Consider the following 25,739-nt stretch of genomic DNA (forward strand, 5'->3'; position numbering starts at 1 on the left):
CGCTGTCCTGTGCCTGACAGCAACTGCCTAAGAAAGAGCAGACTGAATAGGACAATCACATAGCGATATTTCCTCAGAACATTCTCTGACAAATTGAAAACCCAGAAGCCTTCCAAATCAGCAGTAAAATTTATATATATTAGCCCTACAAATACTTGTCTTATGTTGAGGATATTTTTCCTCATATAATAATTTAGATTATGTCATTACTGCATGACATCTTGGATATTAAAGGTCCTTTTGTTCTGATTTGACAGCTGCAGGTTTCATGTGTTACTTCACATACTGATTAGAAAGATAATCTTTCAGTCTGAATACTAACAGGATTTCTATGGCTTCCATCACACACTCCACCATCATCTTTTTTCCCCTTGATCAAGGGGAAAAATGTCTAGACATTCTTGACATGAAGATTGTTCCATACCTTTGATTTTCCTTAGTAATTTCTGAATCTTGTCCAGATTTCCAGATTCAACTTTAAAAAACAACTGCTGGGCCCACATGTAGGATAAGGTAAGTATTTTAATATGCATAACATGAAAATATGAACTTTCAAAATTATAATATACTTTGTACATGTACTCTGAAAAACTAAGTTTTTGTTTATCCTGACAATTTTTTCCCATTCTTGATAATATGATTCTTGATCTAGAAAAAATATAGCAGAGAAGATCCTTGGGAAAAAAACCCAAATATCTTGAATAGAACTTCCACTTACCCCCTTCATAAGCTGTTTTGAGCTACATATTGGTGCAAGATGTCCTATCATAAAGCATCTTTATTATTCCACCTTTACAGTAACATTTGGCTTTGCTTTGCCTGATGGAAAAAGAGGATAAGGGATACAAAAAAAAACCAGATTAAGACTTTTGAGTTATCAGCTATCAGGCTGAGCTGGTGATAGGCCTGAAGCAAAGACAAAAAAGACTACTCCTGAATATACGTAAGTAATCCAGAATTGTGAGCTTGTATTTCTTCAACTCTATGAAATAAATAATAAAAATATAAAAAATATCAACACAATTTATTTCAGTAGTATATAAAATCCATTATTTCAGTCCTTAACTGTAACACTAATATCTGCTATTTTCTTTTGTACTTAACTACTTTCCAGCTTTAGGAATTGGAAAAGAAATTGCACCTACATATAGCTGTTACAACAAATTTGGGATCTTCTTGCCAAAGGTGTAAGAAATACATATAATTTTGGTGTAATTTTTCAGTACTAATTTCAAAATGTGCATATTTTATAGGACAACACTGAACACAGCATTTCTTAGATAAGTATTTTTACTCTGGATTTCTACAGTGATAGTGTTATAAACTAGAATTCACAAAACCAACACAGATATTTCTGCTGCATTTTTTAAGGTTGTGATGTACATGGTATTTGATGAACCAGATGATTTAAGTGTTGCTCTGTAGTCCCATTGAAAAAAATTGTCAGTGTAGATTCAATTCCAAACTCATTCAGGTGCATTTGAAAGCTACTTATTCTCATCATTCCCCATGTCCTGCAACATTTCCGAATCATTATGTCACATTCTCCCCTTTCATTCCTCTATGATGTAGGGGGAGAACTTGACCTTTTTCCACCTTCTAATTAACTCTGAATGAACTCATCTAACAAAAACATTCTCTTAAAGTACTGGTTAACCTGAGAGCAAAAAATAAAGGGAAAAAATCCAAAATCACAAAACAAAAAATAAATACTCATCATTGGAAATAAGGTAAACAAAAGGACATAAGTAATCTATTTTTTCATTATTACATTTCTCTTGGATTCTACATACAACAAACAAAACAAATATTTCAAGACACATAAATACAACAGCCCTTTAAAAGATCAGTAATTTGAATTAATTTTTAAAGAGAAATCTAAACATTACCAGTATTACAGAACTCATACAATTTGAATTTTATTCTCTTCAATGCAAATTTAAGTATTTATTTCTTAGTATGTAACAAAATTTTTTAAAAAGTAAATTCTCTTGAGTACATCAGATTTTGTCATTTTGTTTGCTTTTTGTTTTTCTTTTCCAAATGATCAAGCCCTTTGAAAGACTGAGCTGCTTCCCTTTTTGTCCTCTCCTTTCCCCTTGCCTCCACTTCTTCAAAGAGACATGCTTAGTTTTGGAATTTCTGTATCACAGGCAATTCAACTTATGAAAGAGACAGACTATATAAACAATGATAAGGAATTTGCTAAGAAATTAACTTTTTATAAAAGCTTCAATAATAATCTCTGTATATACTTAAATATAAAGTGTACTTCAGTGCACAGTCAACAGCATTTATCCAAAGTTATTTACTGTGATTGGAACTACTCAATGGTTCTGTGATTAACTATCTAACTTAACCAGCACCATCTAAAAAGCCTTTAGATTTTTCACAAATACATGTATTTAAAGAATTTTGAGCAAGTTATTTTTACAGAAAACATTACACTTTAAGACACTCAACTTATATGGAACATTATTACCATAAATCCATATTTACAAGTTTCCTCTTGAAGTCCCTACCCAAGAGCCTAGGTCCTTTTTAATTCAGTCATTTTTATAAATAAATTGTATTATAGAAAGCTTTCACAGTTCTCAAAGACAAGTCCAGTTTCTATATAATTACAATGACTTTTAGCAAAAATCAGTTAGGAAGAAACATGCCATTTTGAAAAACCACTTGTAGTGTAATACTAAATAGAACCTAAGAAACACACATGTTTATCTTTTCATCTCTCTGCCTTCTACTCCCCCAAAAGCAGCAAATTTAAATTATAACATGGCCTCCCATTCGGATCCATGTAGTATTGAAGTGCAGTATTTGGAAAAGTCAGTTCCATTAGAATATGTACACACTGTTCGTGGTTTTAATACATCATAAACATAACCATATTTATTCATCCTTAATGCGGACCATATCCTTGGGTTTACTAAGGCTCTTCACTTCCTCCAGTAGTCTTCTAGGTGTCAAAATATGAGTAGAACCTGACAAAAGAACATAAATATGAACTGTATCAGCCAAATTCTGACTTTCAGACACTCCCTCTTTAAAACATCAGTTACATGCCAGTGTTTTTCACTGCACCCAGACAACGGAGAAGCACAGCACTTCACAGTGTTTTCATATAAAGCACCATCATGTAAGTGTCACCATTAGGTAGGCAATGTCCCTCTTCCCAAACTCAGACATCCGATCAGGACTCTCACTTTGAACACAAATTTCAAGTCCTGCTCTGCCCTGTTTGAAAGACAGGACTGAATCTGGACAATTGTCCCAGCCTGCAAGAAACCTGCCATTCTGTGAAAGAGTGAGTTAATGAGAGGCTTTACCCTAGAATCAAGAAACTCTCTGTATTCAAGGTTATCACAAACAGTAGTGTCCCACAGAAATACGTTACAGAAAATTGGCTTTTATTGACTAGCATTTCCTTGAAAAAACAAAATTCAAGTCTTGAGCAGCAAAGAAAATCCTTATTATTCTTCAATGCACAACTACCTCTCTTATTCTCACAGAGTGATTATAACTTCTGCCATGAAGGGTCACCCTGCAGTTCTGAAGGCAACAAGTAGTGTCACTCTGAATGGGCTACTATTCTTGGAGTTCTGAATCAGGAACACAGCCAAATGTCAATCTTTCGATAATCCATGTGGAAATTTTGCAACTATCACCTTCCCTCAGAAATCAGGATTACAAAGAAAAATTACAAGAATCATCTGTAAACAAAAGGGAAGATGGTGCTGTGCTGAGTGCCAGATACACCAGTAAACACCAGCTACATCTACACTAAACATGGTACTGTAAACAAGTTTCAGATGAAGAAATACTCTGGTTAAACTACATTCCTGTTGTCCTGCTCTTTCCATTACCACTCAGAACTAGAACCAGCATTAAACCTACCTCAACCACCACCAATGAAACCAGCAAATAAAAAAATAAACCAAAACAAAACCAACCACATATAAACACACCTACAATATTTTGTATATGAATTGTAAATGTATTGTAAATTAATATTTTGAGCTAACAGACTCTAGATCTCAGAATCAAAGTTAGAATTGTTTTAGGGAAGAGTATTTATTTTAAATCATCACAGATGGTAGACAGATTCTATCTGAATCTCAAGACTAAATTAAAATGCCAAATATAGACTTCTCAAGCAATTTAGAATGCTTTAGATGACCCAGCTATCAGCTGGCCATGCAGATGAACACAGGTCTGTGGTAAGGTTCTGTATGCAGGAGCTCTGTTCCTGTATATTTTTTATATATATATATATATGTATATATATATGTGTGTGTGTATATGTGTATATATATGTGTGTATATATATATATATATATATGCTTTACCACCTAGTTATTTCCTGTAATGCTATTTAAAATTCATTTGAAGCACAGCAGCTGATGGAACAAGCATTTATTAAGTCCAAAGTGCTGAAAGATTACTACACCAGCTGCCAACTGCCAAATCTTAAGCAGGGGAGTTTTCAGGACCCAAGTAGTTAATCATTGTGTGGTTTATGCCTCTCAAGTAGCCACAACAGAAACTAGAAAAGGTTGCGAAGTCAACCAAACTACACTGAAAAAGTGGTTTGGGGTTTATTTGTTTAGTTTTTTGGGTAGGATTTTGATTAGGATTGTTGCAGTTTTTTAATACTTATCTTCCTTCCAAAGTGAGCAGTTTTGCACTAGTCTGTCAGCTTTCCTACTTCCAAAAGCAATTAGAGTAGCAAGTGCCACTGGAGATAAAGCACAGGCAGATGCAAAAGTCTGTTAGGAAACTGTAATGCAAAGAAATAGAGGTCTCTTGAAATCCCATCTGCTGTACACTGACATATCTCTGACATAAATCTTCTGTAGAGCACAACTCTTTTGTCCTTAACATCTTGTGCCAAAAAAATCCCTCCAAACATCAAACAGTTGAGATAACCTGAAAAGATGCTTTTAAGTGCATAGTTTTAAGAAATACACTGACTATAGTATTAGTGTGTTGAACCAATAGAGGGAATCTAAGAAAAATTATTCTTACATTTTCCAGAACCACACATGGTAGAACACATACCCCATGTGTTTCCCATGGCAAGCTTACCAATAACAACTTCACAGGACTTGTAGGCCTCAGAAACTTCATAAGCGCTGCGCATCTCCGAGTACGTGACTCCTCCAATCACAAATACAATCAGCCTTGCACTGCTCCTTCGCTCCTCTCTGTAACTCGCTCTAGGCTTCTGGCGTGCACTGCAAACAATTTCATAAGATGACATTTACACAGCTTGACTGATTAATTTTCGGTTAAAATTATACAGTTAACAAGCAGTAGCAATTTTTCATGCAGTTCATGTCATGCTTGATTATAATTTCAGCAAAAGTATTTAGATAAACTGGTAACTTGTTTTTATTAAATTTTTTAATTATCACATTACTCAAACTGTTTAGGTATCACCGGGGGAAAATAAATACAAAACAAAAACTTTGTTGCACACACAGCTAACATGCCAAGGACTCCTGCCAAGCAGCTTAACTCTGCATGCTCCCAATTCCAGTGGCATTTTTCAGGAGAGGTTAATTTGAGAAAGTTGGAGCCTTGGGCTTTTCCATCTCTAAACATGAACAGAATCTCTAAAGAAAATATTTCTCTGTTATCTAATCAGATTCAGATACCTAGGAAAAACAAAAGCAGCCTGAAGTGCTTAGAAGTCTAATACACATGTAGTAATTGCAGAGTCAGGTAAAGTCATTTGCAGTCCTGATCTCTCTGCTAGAGTGCCTTCAAGATTCCCACACTTCACCCATAAGATGGAGATCAAGTTCCAGTGTACAGGGACTTGCTCTAGTATTCTCTTGCACTGATCATCCCAGGGCATATCCAGGTGTTGTGACCTGCCTCCGGGGAGGCAAAGAGTTACTTTTTCAGAAAAGCATTGTCCCACCCCAAACCCCTTGTGAAGGACAGCCCAGGAGTTCTGATTGGGTTTGAGTACCTTGGGAGGGTTTCTCCCTTGCTGTGTTTCTAGTGGTCCCTGACCCTGAACTCCACCCTCAAAGGTGGAGACCCTCAAGAGTTCTGCCCCTGAAAAACCCCTGCTCTGCCTCTGTTCAGGGCTCTCTGTTCTGGACCTGAGTTTGTTCCCATGCTGAATAAATGGTTTCATGAACAAAGGCCCGTCTCGTTGGTGTTCCATGTTGGTCCCTAGAACCCTGCAGCTTCTCTGGATGAGATCTTGAGGCTGCGGACTGCAACATCCAGGAACAGAAGGATTCACCACCAACAGTTTTATTAGAAATGGATGTAAAAAACCTATTTTCCTAAGGCTGTGTATCTCTACTTTTTGTTTTTAATTTAGTAAGGTACAAATTCCAATTCAAGTGTGTCTTCCACATTTTGTAGATGTTTAATGTTTCCCTCCCTGAATTCCAGCATCTGATTAATGCAGTGAGCATTCCTGAGAGAGGAACACTCTTAGTGAGCATTCCCGTGATAGAAACACTCTTGGGAGTCTTTATTAATTTATCTCACCATTTAAATAACACTATAAAAAGTGATAAAGCTCTCAAACTGGCAGGTATTGGTCATGAGGTTCAAGAGCTAGTGGAATTAAAAAGAGAAAGAAGGACTAGTACAAATGAGCTAAAAAAAAAATTCCAAAAATCACTTCTCTGTGACAAGCATTAAATATGCAAGTACACATTTCACATTCATTAGCAGAAAATTAATTTCAAGATCTCCAACTGTTCTGGACTTGTCTAAACCACTCCCTGGCAACAGGGGTCAAATGCCCAACAGGCCGATATTTCCTAATGGGAGAGCTTACAGAAGATGAATTTAATTTCCTGAGGTCATTAACCCAAATAATGCCACCACCACTAACATAGCAGAGGTAACTTCCAGAAGTAAAACATTCTTTTTGCCTAAGTCTCATTAGGTAAACATGAATGAACATTCATTCCTGAAACTACACAGTAACAAGCTCAATGGTTTAAACTTCTCATTCTAGGAATATGAAATGTTTTTTCTAACCTTGAAGCGAAAAGGAGATACTACAAATAAAAAAATAAATATACATTACTAAGAATTATTAAAATAACAACCAACTAAAGTATGTTTTAGATTAAATAAAAATACAGGCTTGGTACATTAACATTACCTTACAACTGTTATTTTGCTGTTCAGTAAGCACACTTCTGTAAGGCTTTAGAATGTAAATGACAAAAATACTGAGATCTGGGTAAATTGTTTCAGGAAATTAAACCATTTACCTTACTGCTCCTGAACCATTCCAGGTGGGAGGACACCGGGAACAATAAGGCCAGTCTTTTGAATCTAATTTGTTTTCTATAGCATCCTGAAGTGCAAAATAAAGACAGACTTTAAAAAGCCATACAGACCTTAACCTCAGCAATTCTCAGCTTTCAGAAACAATGTCTAACTGGAATTTCACACCAAAACATGCAGCCCAACAAATAATTGCAAGTAGCATCTCTTGAATAGTGCTCCTACACATTATTCATGAGAATAAAGCTGGACCTAACAAAATGCTGGACCACATAATGCTAAAATGTGTTTTGTGTATCACAAGGAATTGTGAATACACATGCTTCTTTAGTAAACATATTACTGATTTAACTGTTAAGATTTCACTAGCAGCTTTTCATCTGTAATAACCCTAATCTATTTAATTTCTATATGGCAATGTATGAGAGAAGTCAGGGTCCCCTGAAATCATAAATGAACATGTGAAAGCCACCAAGAATCTATGAATGACGGCACTGAGTCGGACTAACACTCCAATAAACTCACCATCCTTTGTGATATCAGTCACTGACTGATGCTTAGGAAGAGGTTTAAGGACAATAAAACTACACTTCTGGCAAGTAATACCTTTCAGGCTCTACCACACTATAGTTTAGATTGGAATTGCAGTTTAAAGACCCATTGGAGTTAAAACCAAGATACAGATCTTTAAACCATACCAAACACTGCGAATCTCAGAACAAGCTGTTCTAAAAGACTTGTTGCTTTCACTTTCATTTGCTTCACTGTTAAAATGACCTCTAACAAGAAGTATTACTAACAGCAGTCTAATGCTCTATATTAGAGACAGACTAGAAGTGATGACTTTGCCCACCAGATGTAATTAACAAAATTAACTCAAAATACTACGGAATTCAAAAGATTAGCTCTAACAACTCACTCAAGTAAATCTCTGCACTGCACCCATGAATTAATTAGTTGGTGAAATTTACCTCCATAACATCTTTGATAATAGGAGTCCACCTAGAAAGCTGAAAGGTTTCTTCTTTAGAACGGTCCCTTCTTGTGTATTTATGCTGCTGAGCTACAAACTGAAAAGATTTTCAAAATATGGTTGTGTTATTTAGTGTCTGGATTTTTGGAAGTTACTAGCAGTCAGTAGCAGAAGGAGGAGGGATAAGCATGAGATTTTAAAGAAATAATAATGATAAAGAACAATTATTAATACCTCTAGAATTCAGGATACACTAGAAATATGAACTTCAGAGACAAAGAACTGAATAAGTTGGCAGTTTCCCAAATCAACTAGCTCAAGTCACCATCTAATTGCAGAGGGAACATTATGTGTATGTTACTTTAAACAACATATAATAATAATAATTTTCAAAATTTACCCATCAAAAAAAAAATTCCTAGTAATTATCTGTTTCCAGAACCAGATCTGGATAATGTCACTAAGAGTTGCTAAAAGAGCTGTAGGTCCTTGGACGGTAGGAAATTACAAAATAAATAAATATATTCTTACTGACGAGATGACAGGAACATCAAGGTATTTCCAATTTCTTATCATATCACTATCACTTTCTATTTGTACATTCTGTATCAGCTTGTCCAAGTTCTCCTGGGTAGTTCCTTCAATATATGGAAAACAGACAACAATTACCAAATGACTGTAAGACCAGTTTTGTCTCACAAATTCTGGGCTACTATTTAGTCCAGAACTTTTTTGTTTGTTCTGTGTGAGCAGTCTAAGTTTAACATAATACAGTATTATTTTAGATAAAATTTTCTTTAATGGTTTGTTCTTGAGGCCAAAACTACAGATTCCTCAGACTGACATTAAGCCAATTTTCTCCTCTACAACAAATTTTTCCCCACTGACTTAATTTTCAGGTTGCAACTGACATGGAGCTCCCCCTTTAACAGCTTCAATAGCATGTGAAAATAAGAAAACAAACTACTGCACACATGCAAGAATAAGAATTATATTAAAACATTGTATTAATCTACACTTGAATTACATCTCTTAACTCCTTATCAATAGTATCTTTGCTGCTAATCTGAGAGAATATACAGAGGATGGACAGGATTACTTTCAAACCCAGCTATCAATTCCAATGCAGAGACTTAGGCTAACTAAAACCACTGTACAATCCTAAAATTTGAGTTTAAATTCATAGCACTGAGGAAAAAAAAAAATGGGGCAACTTGTCATACCATTTGTGCTGAAGATATACAGGAGAATAGCTCTGATTTTGTCATAGCTATCATGACTTCTGTTGAGCAGAACTGGAAGGAGGACCCTCATAGAGTCTTTTACTTTTTGACCTTCAGCATCAGTTCCAAGAGCCAAGTCCTAAATTAATTAAAAATAAAAAACAGACATCATGGTTAAAATAATCAAAGTAATTTAAATCAACATTGTTCTGTGTGTTTGGAAAGGCATTTTTAGGAAACCACAGGTTTCAGGAAACAATCAAGCTGCATCAATTTAAACTCAGTATGACAGGTCTGATATTTATTTCCATAGTTACAGCATTTTAATAACATTACATAACACTCTTAAACATTTAAAACTGTGATATCTAGAATTCTCAGAAATACAGATTGTAATCACAATGTAATGCCTCCTAAAAGGTACTTCCCCCAGACACTTAAAAAGGGCTTCCCTCTGCACAACACATTAAAGGAACCTTGTAGGAGTTTTGAGCCATGAAAACAAAAGTGATCCTTATACAAAGCAGCCAAATTTCAAGACCAAAAAAACCCCCAAAACTCTTAGGAACACCACCTTATTAGAGATTAAGAGCCTTGTATATTACACTTAGTTTTAATACTACTACCCCAAAAACTGGTCACAAAATAAAGGCAAGAGACATAGTAGTTTAGTCAGTTAAAACAAGCTTCTATTCCTGCAAACAAAAATGTGGTACTTGCAATACTTGCAAAGTTGCTGTTTTGTTTGTGGCTTTTTTTAAACATACCTGTTCAGTTTTACAGAGCCTTTCTATGTTAGATTTGAACTTGCTCATGCAATCTTCTGCTATGTTAAGATGAACAACTTGCTATAAGACAGAAAGAACAAAAAAAAAAGAGAAAATAAATGCTGCTGTAGCTCGATTTTTTTTCTAGCATATCCATAATTTTTACTGGTTACAAGAGTCAATCCTTCAGGACAAAATCAAGCATTTTCTGTGTTTTCCCCTTCACTTAGAGACTGACCCCCATAATACCTTGTAAAACATTAAGCTGTTATGATATTTTAATCCTCAAAGCACACAAACTATTTCATTCTTTTACACAGTAAAACAAAACACATGGAAAAACGTTTTTTTCTCTAAATTTTACAGAAGTTGAAAACATTCATTTGGAGAACAGCTATATAGCACACTACAGGAAAATGACAGACTAAAACTAGACTTCAACAAAACGAAGTTAAAGTGCACAGAATTATTTATGGTGAAGTTGTGATTACAAAAAAACCCTTACCTTACTAATCTCCTTACGATAGAGGGGCATCTTCTTCATCAACTGGGACAGAGCAGATATGGATAACTGGAAAGAAATGTCACAACCTGAAAATCTGTTGCCCCAATAAATGACATGCTTATTTCCCCTCCTGTTGCAGCCTCACTTCCCCACAACCCCTGAAAATTCCAGTTAAGAAAAGCCTTAATTTCTGTAGTAGATCCATGAGTTACATGGATCTGATCAGCTGAAAATAACTAAATTACCAGGAAAAACAATACCTCAACTTAAACAACTTACTTTTCCTTCTGCTGCTTTTGTTTTTGATGAAGCATCTTTCAAAAGTTTTGGTATTTCCCTGAAGAAAAGAGGAAAATAATCAAAGGCAACAGCACATGAGTTCTTAACTATTTTCTTAACATCTTAAAAGAATTGCAAGTAAAACTTCTGAATGAAAGTAATAGCCTGAAATATAGGTCTATCTTCAGAGAAAAGAGTGATTTTTTACACAGGAAATATTAAACATTCTATCTGCAATATCTTTATAATGTCATTTGATGCAGCAGCTTGGTAGTACTGCATGCAAAATAACCCCTTCAGATTTCAAATATTTGAAAATACTTGCCAGGAAATCACTTGATTTCCATTTACCTCAAGAACTGCAAGTAGCATTAGTATAACTGCGTACTGGGTCCATATTGTATTTTTGAAGTACGGTTTCTTCCTGGCATTGATTACTTAACTGAATCTAATCTGTATTGCAAACCATGTTCATTACTCTCTGTATTCCCAATAAACAGCTCAAACACCCTCCCTCTCAAAGAAACCAACCAGTTGGCTTTGTTATTTATTCACATACTCTATCACATCTGCGATATGCTTGTGCCGCATCTTCACCCACAGGTCATCATCTTCCTCCAAAATTGCCTCCTTTTCCTTCCCACCAGAGCCTTCTGTTTTGTATCTTCCAAGGGAAAATTCAGACAATTATTTGGGGTTTGGGTTCCCCCCAATTTTCATCACTTATTACAGTAATATTTGTAACAGTTTAATCAATATAAATGGTAACAGCAGTAACAGACTAAGGTTTTTATTTTTTTATTGCCTGACAAAATATAATTTACAGAAGGATTTCACAGATGACCTATTTTAAAATAAAAGCAGCAGATGAATTTTAGATTCTTTGGGGCAATAGCTTCTGCACATTGTTTTCAACCAACAGTAACTAGAGGTTTAAACACACATTTACATGCACCTCAATTTCTCTTCAGTTTTCAATGGTAACTTCCCTGTAGTTTCAAATGCAAACTGCACAAAGTAATACACACTGCAATTGCCAAGTGTAGCTTTCTCTGTGTACCATAAGACTAAAGGAAAATGAAGTCACATTCACCAACAAAATGCTAAGCAGGACAAAGTACTTCACATATAAAAGAAACTGCAGCACAGCATTACAGAGCAGCTATTATGTGACTACAAACAGCAATAAACCTAAAACAAGACAGCAATCATGCCACATGGTATTTTCACATTTACACAAACTCACACAGTGCCGACTGCCAGAAAGCAAAAGAAAGAAAAAATTACAAGATTAATGATGAAAGTCAGATCATGACTACCTAAAAAATACACTCTGCTATATCTTCATACCCAGTAATCAAACCCAGATTCATAGAACTCTGAATTTTCTACTAAAATCTTCACTCGGTGCTTCTGACTGAAGATATACATTCCTTTTGGCTTGGCTAAACAGCGGCCATTAGGTCTCTTCTGCTGTAGTGGGTCATCAGAAAGCAAAGTCCTACCAAAATCCTTGTTGTCAGAACAATCAGGCAGTAAAGCACATAACTTATGCAAATGAACGCTACTCCAAACTGTGCTTATAAACTGAACATGAGTGATTTAAATTTGTATTTACCATAAAACATGTAAACTTTAGTAACTACACAAATTACATGACTGGACCTATACAAGTAAGCATTCCTGAGAAATAACGTAGCTCTTTCTCAGTATTCAGTTAGTGGTATTGCTTGTCTTGTTATGCCAAAAAAAGTTGACAATATGAAAGAAAATCTACAGAATCTCAATGTGCACTCCTAAGGCTTTACAAGAGTAGTACAAGGTGCTTAGTCCTTAAAAAATGCAATTTATTGGACTCAAAACTTAGCAAAAATGCCAATTAAATCCTACCTAATCACAACTAAGGGAGGAAGTCAAGAAAAAGATGAAGTTAAAAATACAAGAGGAAAGACTAACAATAAATGAAGCAACCATTATGCAATATGAGCAGCTAATATTGCCATGGTGCAATTCAACTAAACAATTTCAGGGATTTTATAATCAAGAATAAACTATTTCGTTTTTGCTTTTTTTTTTTTTTTTTAAGTACTTGCTTGTAAGTATCATTTTCAATGGGTAGCAGATCATATGCCATTGCCTGGAAGGTGAGCTCGTGGAGCACAGTTGATACTGGGTCAAAGCCACGATCAATTATTATTAGTTGGGAGTGGGTTTTAGCCTAGAAAGCCATCAAACAAACACAAAGTTAAGACATACAGTACAAAGTTAATGCATGTTAAATCTATTTGCAATAAGTCACAACACTGCAGGTATTTTTATAAAAGTAACTGAAAAACACTGCACTATGGTCCAAGTGTTTGAACATTTTAATGACATACAATGGTTTCAAATACTAATTTTAAAGCAATGCTCTTAGAGCACTTCAATATACTCAGAAATCTGAGTTTTATTCATCTAGTGAACAAAAAATGTAAAAGAAAAACAAACAAAACCCAAAAAAGGCTGCCCAGAGATTTAACGGATAACTTCATTGTTTGTACTGCAGATCAGATAGTGCTGCAATACAGAAAAAGACCTCCAAACATTCAACAAAACATTTCATTTAGGGATTTAGTGAAGTGGCAGTAGCAGCACATACATTTATTTCTGTAGCAAAGCACAAAGTCATTAAAGCCAGAATGGTTTAGCCCAGGGTTTTGTGTTTAAGCAGCTGCCCTAACCAGGCCTTATCTGTAGTGACAGATCAAAACCATTATTTATGTGAAAAGTTGTTTCTTTGTGGACAATATAACCCTTTGGGGGTAATATTTCAGTTCTGCAGGAAGCCCCTTCTACACATGACATTATGGAAGGTGATTTTAAAACAATATTTATCCACTTGTCTTCCGGTTTGTAGCATCCCACTACATCATCACAGGGCTTATTGTTCAAAGAAAATCAGTTTGGTCACACAAATACAGCTTTACTCCAACAGTTATTAATCTCTACATTGCTTTCATCCACAAAAACAACTAAATGGCAACTAGTTGCCTTTATTATTAAATAAGATTTATATTTGTAGAACTTAACTGTTGAAGAATAATACAAAGATTTTTTTCCCCAAAACCTACAAAAAAAAAAATTTAAACATTTTAGTTCACTTTCTACCTTTATTTGGCTTTTCTCGTCTGTTTTGTAGTAGTCTTCAAGAGTTTTTTCAACAAGTTGTGCAAGTTTGCTGGCTCTATCAGATGGTCCACTGGAAAAAAGGAAGCATGCAAAAATAACTCATATTTCTTCATCAGAACACTAAAATTCTACCTTTAAAACAGAAAATTCCCTAGATTGATCCTCCACTTTCACAATTCCATTCTAAATATTGCCAATATATTTTCACTTTTACATTATTATTTCACTCTTTGAATGCTTCAGGTATTTCACACAGCAGAAACAGCTTCAGCCAAAAGATTGGCATTAGCTGGCACATGGGCCAGCACCTCAAGTTTCACTCAGAGGTAGGAAACAAGAAAGAAAAAAAAGAAAAAGAACAGAAAAAAAACAGTCAAGCAATTATTTGTTACCTTCATAGAGAATAAGATACTACTTCACATTACACCACAGAATGCAGTCCTTGAATACAATTTCAGAAGCCTACTTTGACTTCAAAGATAGCAAATCCCTTTCAGAGTTCAAAAGAGGCATTCTTCTCAATATCTCTACAAGAAATCCGGATCCCATGTGCCCCAGCAATTTCTGGATTTCTTGCTGCCAAGCAGAGCTGTAAATGGCTGAACAGCAGCAGTTCTATTACAGGATTACACATGTGGCATACAAGAATGTGGCATATCAGTGTCACCCTACTGACCAGACATGAAACAAACCATTCAGAACAAGATAGGGTATAGCAAGTACTGTAACATGCATGTACACAGAAAAACACTGCTCTACCTATACTTCACAAATTCCTGCCATTCCATATTTCAGTCTTGTGGATTAAAAACAATCCACAGCTACAAGAAAAAAAAAAAAAGTCAAATTATGCTGCAGCCTCAAGCTATGACAAAATAAGGTGGTAAGCCCTGTGTCTTAAATTGCAATGCAAGATGTAACCAAAAGTATGTATTCTATTACCAGCAGTTAAAATCAGGTGGTGCAGTGTTCTTTATCTCTTCCAGACCCATCCTCCCTCCAAGGGGTATCTTGGTTAATGAGCCACTGAGTCTCACTGCATGACTGATAAAATTACATCATCCCATTATGAGATACTCCAGCCAGGGGGAGGAGCCAAGCATTCTTACCTGGGTATAATCTGAGACTCAGACCACCACAGGCAGCCTTTCTCCACTGGATTCCCAGAGGAAGACAGGACCCATCTACACCACCACTGGACCTTCAGAGGAAAACTACACCCTTCTACAGGATCACTGCTTCAGCAGAACCACACCTGTCACTCCAGGAGGACTGCAGCCACCATTTAATCGGACTGCTACCAACACCTGGTCCAACAGGGTGTCAGGCTACATTCTGACAGTGTTTTTGTACTACTGCATTTTATTTTAATTTTCCTATTAAGTTGTAGAGGTTTTTAAAAATTTATTTATACATACTAGTAAAGAACTGTTATTCCCTCTCCTATATCTTTTCCTGAGAGCCCCTCAATTTCAAAATTATAATAATTTGTAGGGAGGGGGTTTACATTTTCCATTTCATGGGAGGCTCCTGCCTTCCTTAGCAGACACCTGTCTTTTCAAACTAAGACACCATGGAATTGAAAGAAATTACAATATAACACTAACTTTGCCCCACCTTTTATATCGTACTCCTGGATTCTCATCTAGCGTGGCACATAAGGTAACAATTTGTTCAGCCATGACTTGCAGTACAGCATCTTTATCCTTTGTCTTTTCCAGAGTGGGACTGTAGCAGCGGTAGAATGCATCTGGGATGTTGAGAGTAAATACCTACGTAAAACATACACACGAAAAATAGGGCCAAACTTGCAGATCGCCAAAACACCTGGTAAAAAGTTTGCTAATAATTTAAAACTATATGCTGCAAGAAAAAGTCATACATAGGACACTTAAGAAAGAAATCCCAAACCAACCCTCATTCCCTATCCCTGCTCGTCATCTTCTTGTTCTTAGACTTTCTCCCTATTAGTCTCCTATGTAAATTACTCTATTTTTCAAATTGCTTACAGGACAGAAGGAACTAAACACCCATCAGTGTCTTGTACAGAGCCATACAATGCAATATCAGAATGATCATAGAAAGCATCAAGGTTAAATTGGTTTAAAATGAAATTTTACATATTGTATCTGCTTTTAATATTAAGAACTTACCTTCAATAGCTGAAATTCTTTAAGTGCATTAAATCTTGATTAAAGCAGCTTAGTACTACAGAGATGAAAGGCTTTTTCAACAGTTTTGTAAATGGAATGTAAACATGAGATCAATCCCATTGTCAGTAAATGGATTTTCTCTAGTTTCAGATGGACTCTGTAACTACCGAGTCAAAGAACATCTATCCAGATAAAGGTGTTTGCTTCACTTGAGTAGATAATCACCTGAACTTTGCCCAGAACTTAGTCTGATTATTTACTCTTAGCATCCCAGCAAGCAGGCAGACCAGTTAACATTGTCCCTCTGCTAAGGATTCAGAAGGTTCTCACAACCCCAGACACTAAGAATACAAAACTACAGTAAAAGCAAGAAGAGTGCTGCCCAGCCTATGTGATGCTTATTTTCAACTTCAGAAAAGTAGTCCTGATTTCTGCTTTCATAGTGAGCCCTCCAGAGAACCAGGACCACAACATTTTCATAGGCTTTATTTGGTACAGAAGAGCAGCTTTGGCAGGGCTCCCATAACCAGCATGAAACAAAATTTGTAAACATCAACCTCACTGGAAAGCAAACAAACAGGCCACCAAACTCATTATCCCCTGATGGATTCTCAACCAAAATAACAAAGAACCCTTTATAATAAAAATGAGTGTGTCTTCAATCCAGGAAACTGCACCACAGTGAGACAGGGCTAGCAGCAATCCTTCCTATATTCACCTGCCACTTGGTATACATAAGAGTTGTCACCCTTGATGTGTTGATAATGTTTGACATGGGAAACATTCGTGGTTAGTTCTGGTTAGTTTTCCAGCTCCCAGAACTAGGCAGAGCTTGAAGGCTTCACTGTCTCTTAATGAGGATCAGTGTGCATTTCAGCCCTCTGTGTCTGATGAGGGGCATGAGCAACAAGTTCTTTCTCAACACACCTACTGTGTGGCTGCACATGGAAAACACCCATTGGTTTCCACTGGTTGTATATGTTGGTAGTATAGATCTTTCACTGAGAAAACAGAATTTCCATGTTCTCGTCTCACTTTTCAGACTGTCAAATTGTAGTGGTTTTTGTTCCACTCCCCTTCAGTTCTCTTAGTCCATTTGTTCTTTCCTGACTTTAACCAAGCCCAAGTTACTCCAATTCCTATGCACCAACCTACCCAACCTATCAAAGTATCAGCATCACCTCAGTATCAGCAGTAACAAGCTCTTACTAAAGACCAATCAGAATACTTGCCTGCTCTTAGGGAAGAGATTACTTCCTTAACCTCCCTATTGTAACTGACACCAAGTCTTACAAAGAGGTCAAGTGCAAAGAGTAAATCTTTGAGTACAAGAGTATTTTCATCTGAAAAGCATAAGCAAGCACTGGAAATGTGCCGAAATGGAAATACCTCACACAGAGTTTGTCAGTCAAAAGCTACATTCTATTTCATTGGCTTCTAAAAGGTTAGCAGCATTTGAAAATAATCTTCCAGACTACTGTTAAGATGAAGAATTAAATTTACCTGAGATTCATAAGGGAAGAAGGAAATGTTGATCTCCTTGCATTTTTTTATGGATTTTGCACATGAAGCCTTAATTTTATTGAAGAGGCTGTCAGGACAAACTAGGAAAAGAAGAAGACTCTTAAGTATAAATAATTTATACTATTCCAGCAGTTAGCTCACTTATAAGCATGCAGTATTCAGAGCAGAAAATTCTAAATTAAGACCCAATTAACCATAAAATACAAAAAAAATTGCCTACTCTTCCTAAAGTGAAATAGATCTTATAATCAATATTTTTTATGAGATCTTTTTTGAGAAGCTCCACCGCTCAATTTATACTAGCTTTTTGCATGCAAAAAGGTTGTTGAATACTCATTAGCAGTCTGCAACTGAAGTATGTTGATTTTATCAAAATTAATGTTTCTGCTAGTCCTTGTCATGTAGGAGAGAAAAAAACATTTCCCAAGCTACCAGAAGAAATCATGTGTACATATATAAGAGCAAAATGCAGAAATATGGAATTTAATTATAGATGTCTAAGGTACTCCACCACACTTCCAGGCTACATTGGATCCCAATCTAGAAACTGAATTTAAGGAATACATGGATAACACGAATACTACACAGACTTGGAAGTGATGGATTTATTTCTCTAACTCAGGAGCAATTCCTCTCAACAGGAAAAGTTTTGGCAAGTATTCAAACTGAAAGCTTGCCCACTTGCAACCAAGGAGCATACAGCAAGATAGCAGTACTTTTCCAGAACAGTAACTGCTGCTTCAGCGTGAGATTAAACAAGAAACCAAGAATTTGGATAGTAATTTAATACTGCCTTCAGAACATCCAGCAGCAGATATGCACAGTCCACAAAGACAGGCACACCTGAGTCTCTGCCTTTAGCAGCACATTTGGGTTTTTTGTTTTCCCCTCTTTACATGCCCTTTTAGTCACACTGACTGACTGCAAGGGCATGTGCAGTCACATTAACCCCATTCCCACTAATTGCCTCTGCTACACAATTTATGACACGCACGCAAGGGCTCAGCAGGCCCCTTCTTTCAGGGAAGGAAAAAAGCTGTCTCACTTCAGGAACTACCTGAAGCAACCAATTACTAACACTGCTCTTGCAGAAAGTCCTCATGCAGCTATGTTTTTATTACCATTTTGTTTATGTAGAGACACATAGTTTGACTTGAATTGTCTTCCCCCACACTCTAACACAGGAGAAGATTGGAATATTTAAAATTCAAAAGACTACATTACCTAAATCAAAAGCAGTGGTGGAAAACAATCAAGACTGTTTGGCAATTGTGAAAGAAATTACTATTGCCACACGGCATGGCAACCACAGCCTGGCAACCCAGATATATGGTTAATGACTTGAGTTTCAAACCTTCTTGAGAGAAACAGGGCCCAAACTTTTCACTTACTCAACTATAAACAAGAGAAGTGAGCAGCTTACTTATTTACCTATATAAAGTCACTAAACTACAATCCAAAAGCTTACTTACAGTCAGTGAAATACACATATGCTGCTTTGTATCTGCTGGATGATTTAGTGATGAAGTCATCAATCAGTCCATCTACAGACTTATGGGGGCAAGGAGGAAAAAAAAAACCATCATGCCAGTGTTTCACCTTTCTACACACACCAGACAAAGCTTCTCCCTCCTCTCCTCCCACCCTATTACCAAGACCCACTTGGGAATACTGCAATTCAACATATAAGAAAACACTGAAGTTTATGATTTTTAATTCCAGATGAAGAATAACAAGCAGTTACAGGTGGTCCGTCATGCACCAAGCTCATTTCAGGAAGTACACACATCACAGTACTTGAATAATTTTCCAGCTGTAACAGTGCTGAGATATATTCTCACAAGAATTTTTGGGAAGTAACAGTAATCTCTTATTAGAGCCATTACTTTGAACTCTATTTTTCAGTGTATTGCATCATTATGTGATACAATATCTCTTTCAGTGGGGTTACAACTGCTAAGCAATGACAGAGTGCCTACATTGACCACAAGGTACATGTTTGCAATGTATTGCATGGTGGCACTCCATTGGCTTTTCATCTTGGGAAATGAGGCATCACACAGAGGAGCATCAGAAAATGCAGAAGTTAAGTACAGCATGGCTGTACACAGTAAATAAACATACTAAAATAAGGTTGCTTTTTTTCTATATGAAAGATCTTGCAACACTTTAAAATACTAACCTTTTTGGTGGGAGTTATTAAATATATTGCCTTCATGTGTGGGACAGGCTCACGGTCTTTATATACATTCTCCACCACTATAAAGTAAGAAATACTACATTTTTATAATTAGGAACATTATGCATCTTTAAGGAAAATACTGCACATATTTAATATAGAGTTGATAAAAATTAAGTAACAGCAGTCAAGTTGTCCCCAATACTAGAGGTAAGGACGTACCTTCTGCCAAGAGCCTTGATTTATTTCTTTGTTATTTTAGATACAGAAGGTTACCACAAGGCTTTCTCGACTCTCAGTCTAGTGACAACTAAAGTTGTAGGACTATATTCCTCCTAGGTATTCTACACTTCTACAACAGAACGGCACTGCAAACATACTCCAACTACGGGGCCCACTAGGAACTCTCTTGGCAAGATTGTTTTTTTTCCAGCACACTGAAGGAGAGGGAGAAACTATGCAGGGCATCATTCTGGACTACAGCCTCTTCTGTCCTTTGTTTATTTCCTGGGCAATTACTCTCTTTCAACATAATTGCAGGCACAAATGAAGACATTTTCAGCAAATCAGCTTCATTCATCTCTTCTTTTTCTCTGTTTAACAAAGTCATTACTGTATAGTGTTACAGTACACTAGCTTGAGAATGCAGAGATTCTTGTGGCTCAAAAATTTTATGGGGGAGGAACAAGAAAGATAAGTAATGTCAGACATCTGGATGTGGAAAGACAGGTTCCTTTCAGCAGTTTGCCCGCTAAAAATAAAAGGTTTCTTCTTGATGAAGAGGATACATGCTCACCAAAAGTTTCTCATGAAGGATAAGTAGCACTTACAATTTAAAACACACACCAAAAAGCAAAATTACCAGAGCTCTACTATGATATTTCCAGAATAATCATGTTATGCTGAATAACTGGTACAAGAATAGTATCGTGGAATAAATAACTAAGTCTAAACAATGCCCTCTTACACAAGCATTTCTGAAAATCTAGACCTAAAGCTAATTAAAACCAGTTCATTTACATTTTGGGAATTTATTTCAATTTCAGAAATAGCCATCAGCAAAAAAACACCCATTCCCACCTCCCAAAAAAACCCACCAAAAATCCCAAACCAAAAACCACCACAACAACCAAACAAAAAAAAAAAGTAAAAGGACAAAAACCACCAAAAAAACCCAATCGAACAAAAAAACTCTTAGAGCAATCTTTAGAAAAAAGTAATTTTAAAGGGGGATTTGAGCTTTCAGACACAGAAACATTGGTTTTTTTCATTAAAAAAAAAAATCCCAATTGACTAACTACTGTAGAAGCCTGAAAGTCTACTATTTTAATACCCCATAACTACTTGTCTTCATCAGCCAAATAAAGACCATTTCTTGCAAGGGTACTATCAATTTAATCAATTTCAGTCTTTCCCTTTTTCTTACCAAGATATTTCCACTGGTGTATCAATAAGAATTATGCTTACCTGTGATACCTTCTGCCAGTAGATCAGTCATTTTGCAGCACAGTGACAGTAATTTAGTAGTGTAATCATCTAAAAGCATTATCTAAACATATTTAAAGAAAACACACAAGTATTTAGATAAATTAATCAGCTATATTAAACCCATGTCATTTCCTTAACAGCTTGCCATAGAAGTTTGAAGCTAAAGCTATTTCATTACTGTTTTTTTCATTACCTGCATACACCAATATTGCAGGGGGAAATTAATCTCAGAAGACAGTTCCTAATGTACAGGATTTCCAAAGATGAGGACAATCTTAAATATGTGCTTTGTTCCCCGTACATACTAGAAAGTATTTCGAAAGTTTCACTTGGACACAAGTCTTTTGAATTCCTGCTAATTTACCACATGACCTGCTCAAATATATCTGTATTTATTTTAAAACTGTTTTATAGCTTAAGCAGTTCTAACAGGTATCATACTGCTGAATCCTGCTCCATATGTACTGCAGTGCAGTGTAAATTTTGAAGTTAATAAAGTATAAGTTCTTCAAAAGGAAAGTGAAGATAAACACAGTTTCTAATTTTTCTTCACAACTAATAAAAAAAAGAGAGACTACTAACAATTTGTTCTTCCTGTACTAGCCTCTACATTTTCCAATATGTATTATACAGAGATTTGAATTACTAAAAGTAAAATCTATTACTTGAACAGAAGTGAAAATGCCAGCCACTAATTTTATGTATTTGTTCTTTACTCAGCAATACAGATTTCTTGTTCAATGATGACAGAATTCTTATAAAAAATTTAACAAAATTGTACCTTCCATTCTTCCTCTTTGCTAAAGTCATCAAACACTGCTGATTTCAGCTCTGAAAAAAGAAACAGCTTACCAGTTAGGGGAATCAAATCATTACTAAGAAAGAAAAAAAAAAAAATTCATCCATTTAGATTCATATGTTCAGAGCACTAAAAAGAAAAATAGAAAAAAACCCATCCTGATAAATACCAGCACAGAATTCTTCACCACAAACTATCCCTGCCTATTTCTAGGTCTATACATGGGTGTAATAACTCTTTAACCACATGAAAACTTGACTAACATTCGTATTTTCTGAGCACACTCCTGCCAATCAATTAGTCGTTAGCATTACATAGTATTCCTTTTAATAAGCTGAGTGCTCAACAATCCTGTCCAAAATCTCAAATATTGTATTTTTTCTACAATATTTGCCTATAAAAGACACCAGAACATAAAAATGCATAGTTCAGTTATCTTGAACTTCATTTCTGCAATTAAAATATAGAAGTCAGTTTTCTCCCATAATAAAATGAAAGTTTATTCCAAGCTAACAGCCAGACACCATGCACTTGCCCCTGCACTATTCCAGCTGTTATTTATTATGCCCTCAACCTGCAGCTGCTTCAACCAAATAACTGGCTTACAACGGTTTACAGGCTCTCAAAATAATTATTCTCCTGCAAGCATTCTACACACACCAAAACCAAACCCAGGTTAGCACTCTATTCTTGCTCAGGCTTTCATTTTCTTCTCACAGATTTTATACCAGTCATACACACTAACTACCCTTCAGTTTTTGTCTTCTCTGAATACATTCAATTAGTTTACAAAGGCTTTTCTTCTTCTACCTTTACTTCACCATCTAGAAAAGAACTATAGACAACACTGACAGAACACCAGGCTGACAAGTCCCTGTGTGGAAAAAAAAAAAAAGCAAACCACACCTTGGCAAAATTAATGACCCGTTTATAACACACTTCCTGAAGAAAGGACTTAAGCAAGTACTACAAAAAAACAGAATTGCAGAAATGCTGAATCATTTACAAAAACTAATATAGCTATCTATGGCTAGGTAAGAACTTATTATACAAGTCTACAAAACAATTTAAAGTTGGGGGAAAAAAACCAAACAGAATTCCTTGTGGAAAGGACTTCATATAGAGATTAACTATATACAGCAGCTCTCATTTCATGATTTTATCCACAGGAGAGAGCAACTGTCTCCTAAGGTAGCTTTCTCTGTCCTCATAACTGTGAGCTTAACTGACAACAAACTTGTGTGAATTAACTTTTCCACACATTTCTGCTTCAATTCCATACACCACAGGTGTAACTTCTATGCCTATTTACAGAGCAGGAACAAGATACACATTGACACAAGCTGCTACATAAAGCATCAGCATCACTATTTTCAGACAAATCAGCCTTAATAAAAACCCCAGTTTATATGTTTGCTGAAACATTAGGAAGCAGCAGTTTATGACCTTCAATCACTCATTTAAAAAAGTGCCAGACAACATCTAAAACTTAGTTTGATTTTCATTGCTGTAGTCTTGGAAAGACAAGAGGAGTTAACTGACTAACAAAGCATTCATTTCAGAAGTTCCTCTTAACTAAGCTTGAAATAAAAATGTTTTATTATTCACATGGCTTCACTGTCACTCTAATCTTTGTTCCTCACGCTGGCAACACCATTTTCAAAAGTCTTGATGGCCCTTAATGACACAATCAGCTTTCAGGTGGAAGCAGAGGAGAAAAATGAAAACAAGACGGCAGCAGGACCTCCCCATTTCAATGACAGTCGCCAGGCTGGCTGAGCAGCTCATGGAGTCACAACCTCAGTGCAATTAAGCTCGGGATGAGATGGCTGCCAATGCCTTTTCCCCAAAGGTCTCACGCTACCTGAAATACTGTAAGTCTTTCTACTCCAGCAAGGAAGGGAGCAGTTACAACTTCATTTTCTGTAATATACACCAGCAGAACCCGCTCCAAAACACGGAGATAAATATCTGCAGTTCATTTGTAAGACTACCTGGGAACACCTTCAGCTTTTTCTACTGAAAACCGTGAAGCCAAACACAAGTGGGAAGTGCTGCTCCGTGAGAGAGAGCAGAGAGCCCCTTCTGGAAACGGAGCACTCTCAAAAAGTAGCAGCTCGGAGGTAACAGAGAAGTACTTAAAGAGCTAACTTAAGTTTAGACTCTTCAAGAGCCCGTCAGGCGGGCTGTAGCCTGCAGAGCTCACCCTTATCTCGGAAAAGAGCACAAGCGTCTCTTTGCAGCGCTGTCACTGCGGACACCCGCGGCAACGGGGTAGCCACTCCCCACCGGCGCGCCGAGTCACCACCTGTAATAGCCGTCAGAAGCCGCCACCCACAGCCTCCGCCGGACACCGGCTGCCCACAGAACCGCCCGGGCCTGACCCCAACCCCGCTCGGCCGCCTCAGCTCCGACACGCAGCGCAGCTCCGGCTGCATCGGGAGCGGCCTCGGACCCCACCTTTGCGGGCACCCCCGACCCCACACACGGGGCTACGCGGAGCCGGCGCCTCAGCGGCGGAGGCTTCTGGCCGGTCAGCGCCCACTGAACGGCCCCAGGGTGCTCCCGCCGCAGGGACGGGGAAGGAGCCCCACAGTCACTTACTCTGCCACACGAAGCTTTTCAGCCCCCGCACCGCCGGCGCCATCTTGCTGCCAGCCCCGCCTGGCAGCGCTGCCTTCCCCTCCCTCTTCAGGGGCGGTGGCCGAGGGCGCAGCCCGATCACGGGATCAGCCCCTCAGGAGCCCGGACCAGCCCGCCACGAGCCGGCTCTCTTCGTCGGCCGCCATGGGGTCCAAAACTCCCACTGGGGAAGTGCCCGGGGACGAGGGCTCGCCCCCTGAGGAAGGAGCCTCCTGCTGCTCAGGTGAGCCCGGGACGGCGGGAGCCGCTCCCGACCCCCGAGGCGGCCCCTGGCGAGTTGTGAGGAGCAGAGGGGAGCTGGAGACCGCCCGGCCGGGGTGGCTGCCGAAACCTGCCCTAGTCCCGGGTCCCCTCGAGGGAAAACCGGGGGCTCCCTCACGAAAACGGCCCATAGGCTCCCGCTGGCATGCATGTAATTCACCGACGAAAACACTGACCGGTCGTAGAACGATAGCGGCTGTTGACGCCTATAATCGCCTGTCAGTTTGAAACATAGAGTCGTGTTCTCAAAGGGGAACCAGCAGCTGGAACAAATATGAAGGAATGAGAGGAAAATTTCTCTTTCCGCAACTCCAGGAATGAGGAAGAATAGTTAGTTCCCAGTCTCTATGGCGGTGTGCCATTCAAAGAGGAGTACGATGATGGCATTGTTCCCGACAGAAAAGAAGATCCTTGTCAGTGGGCAAAAATGCAATAGACAATGAGCCGAAGAACAAATTCCGTTTAGCTTAATTATTTCATGAGTCTTGTATAAACCATACAGAAT

The 25,739-nt window shown here is 37.4% G+C and overlaps 1 protein-coding gene across 4 annotated transcripts; it reads right to left on the reverse strand.

The window, feature by feature from the left end:
* Positions 1-1,272: 1,272 nt before the first annotated feature.
* On the reverse strand, positions 1,273-25,485 carry STXBP3 (syntaxin binding protein 3). Of its 4 annotated transcripts, none has more exons than XM_088060221.1 (19): positions 25,411-25,485; positions 22,313-22,362; positions 21,511-21,592; positions 20,047-20,123; positions 19,337-19,415; positions 17,844-17,944; positions 15,805-15,959; positions 14,167-14,257; positions 13,113-13,237; positions 11,579-11,683; positions 11,020-11,077; positions 10,741-10,806; positions 10,236-10,316; positions 9,469-9,607; positions 8,777-8,883; positions 8,244-8,342; positions 7,257-7,342; positions 5,089-5,237; positions 1,273-2,984 (listed from the first exon to the last, which is right to left on the reverse strand). In XM_088060221.1, exons 3-19 carry the CDS (start codon positions 21,587-21,589, stop codon positions 2,893-2,895), a joined length of 1,689 nt encoding a protein of 562 aa, XP_087916347.1. In that variant the 5' UTR covers positions 21,590-21,592; positions 22,313-22,362; positions 25,411-25,485; the 3' UTR covers positions 1,273-2,892. The 4 variants fall into 4 exon arrangements, with proteins under 4 accessions (XP_087916347.1, XP_005520975.1, XP_087916345.1 ...); XM_005520918.3 differs by lacking the exon at positions 25,411-25,485 and adding an exon at positions 24,935-25,404; XM_088060219.1 differs by lacking the exon at positions 25,411-25,485 and adding an exon at positions 24,791-24,909.
* Positions 25,486-25,739: the final 254 nt, after the last annotated feature.

The sequence above is a fragment of the Pseudopodoces humilis genome, chromosome 10 (assembly GCF_049639895.1).
Source record: "Pseudopodoces humilis isolate 2021_Gansu_Grassland_sample_001 chromosome 10, ASM4963989v1, whole genome shotgun sequence".
In the NCBI taxonomy this organism is placed as follows: Eukaryota; Metazoa; Chordata; class Aves; order Passeriformes; family Paridae; genus Pseudopodoces; species Pseudopodoces humilis.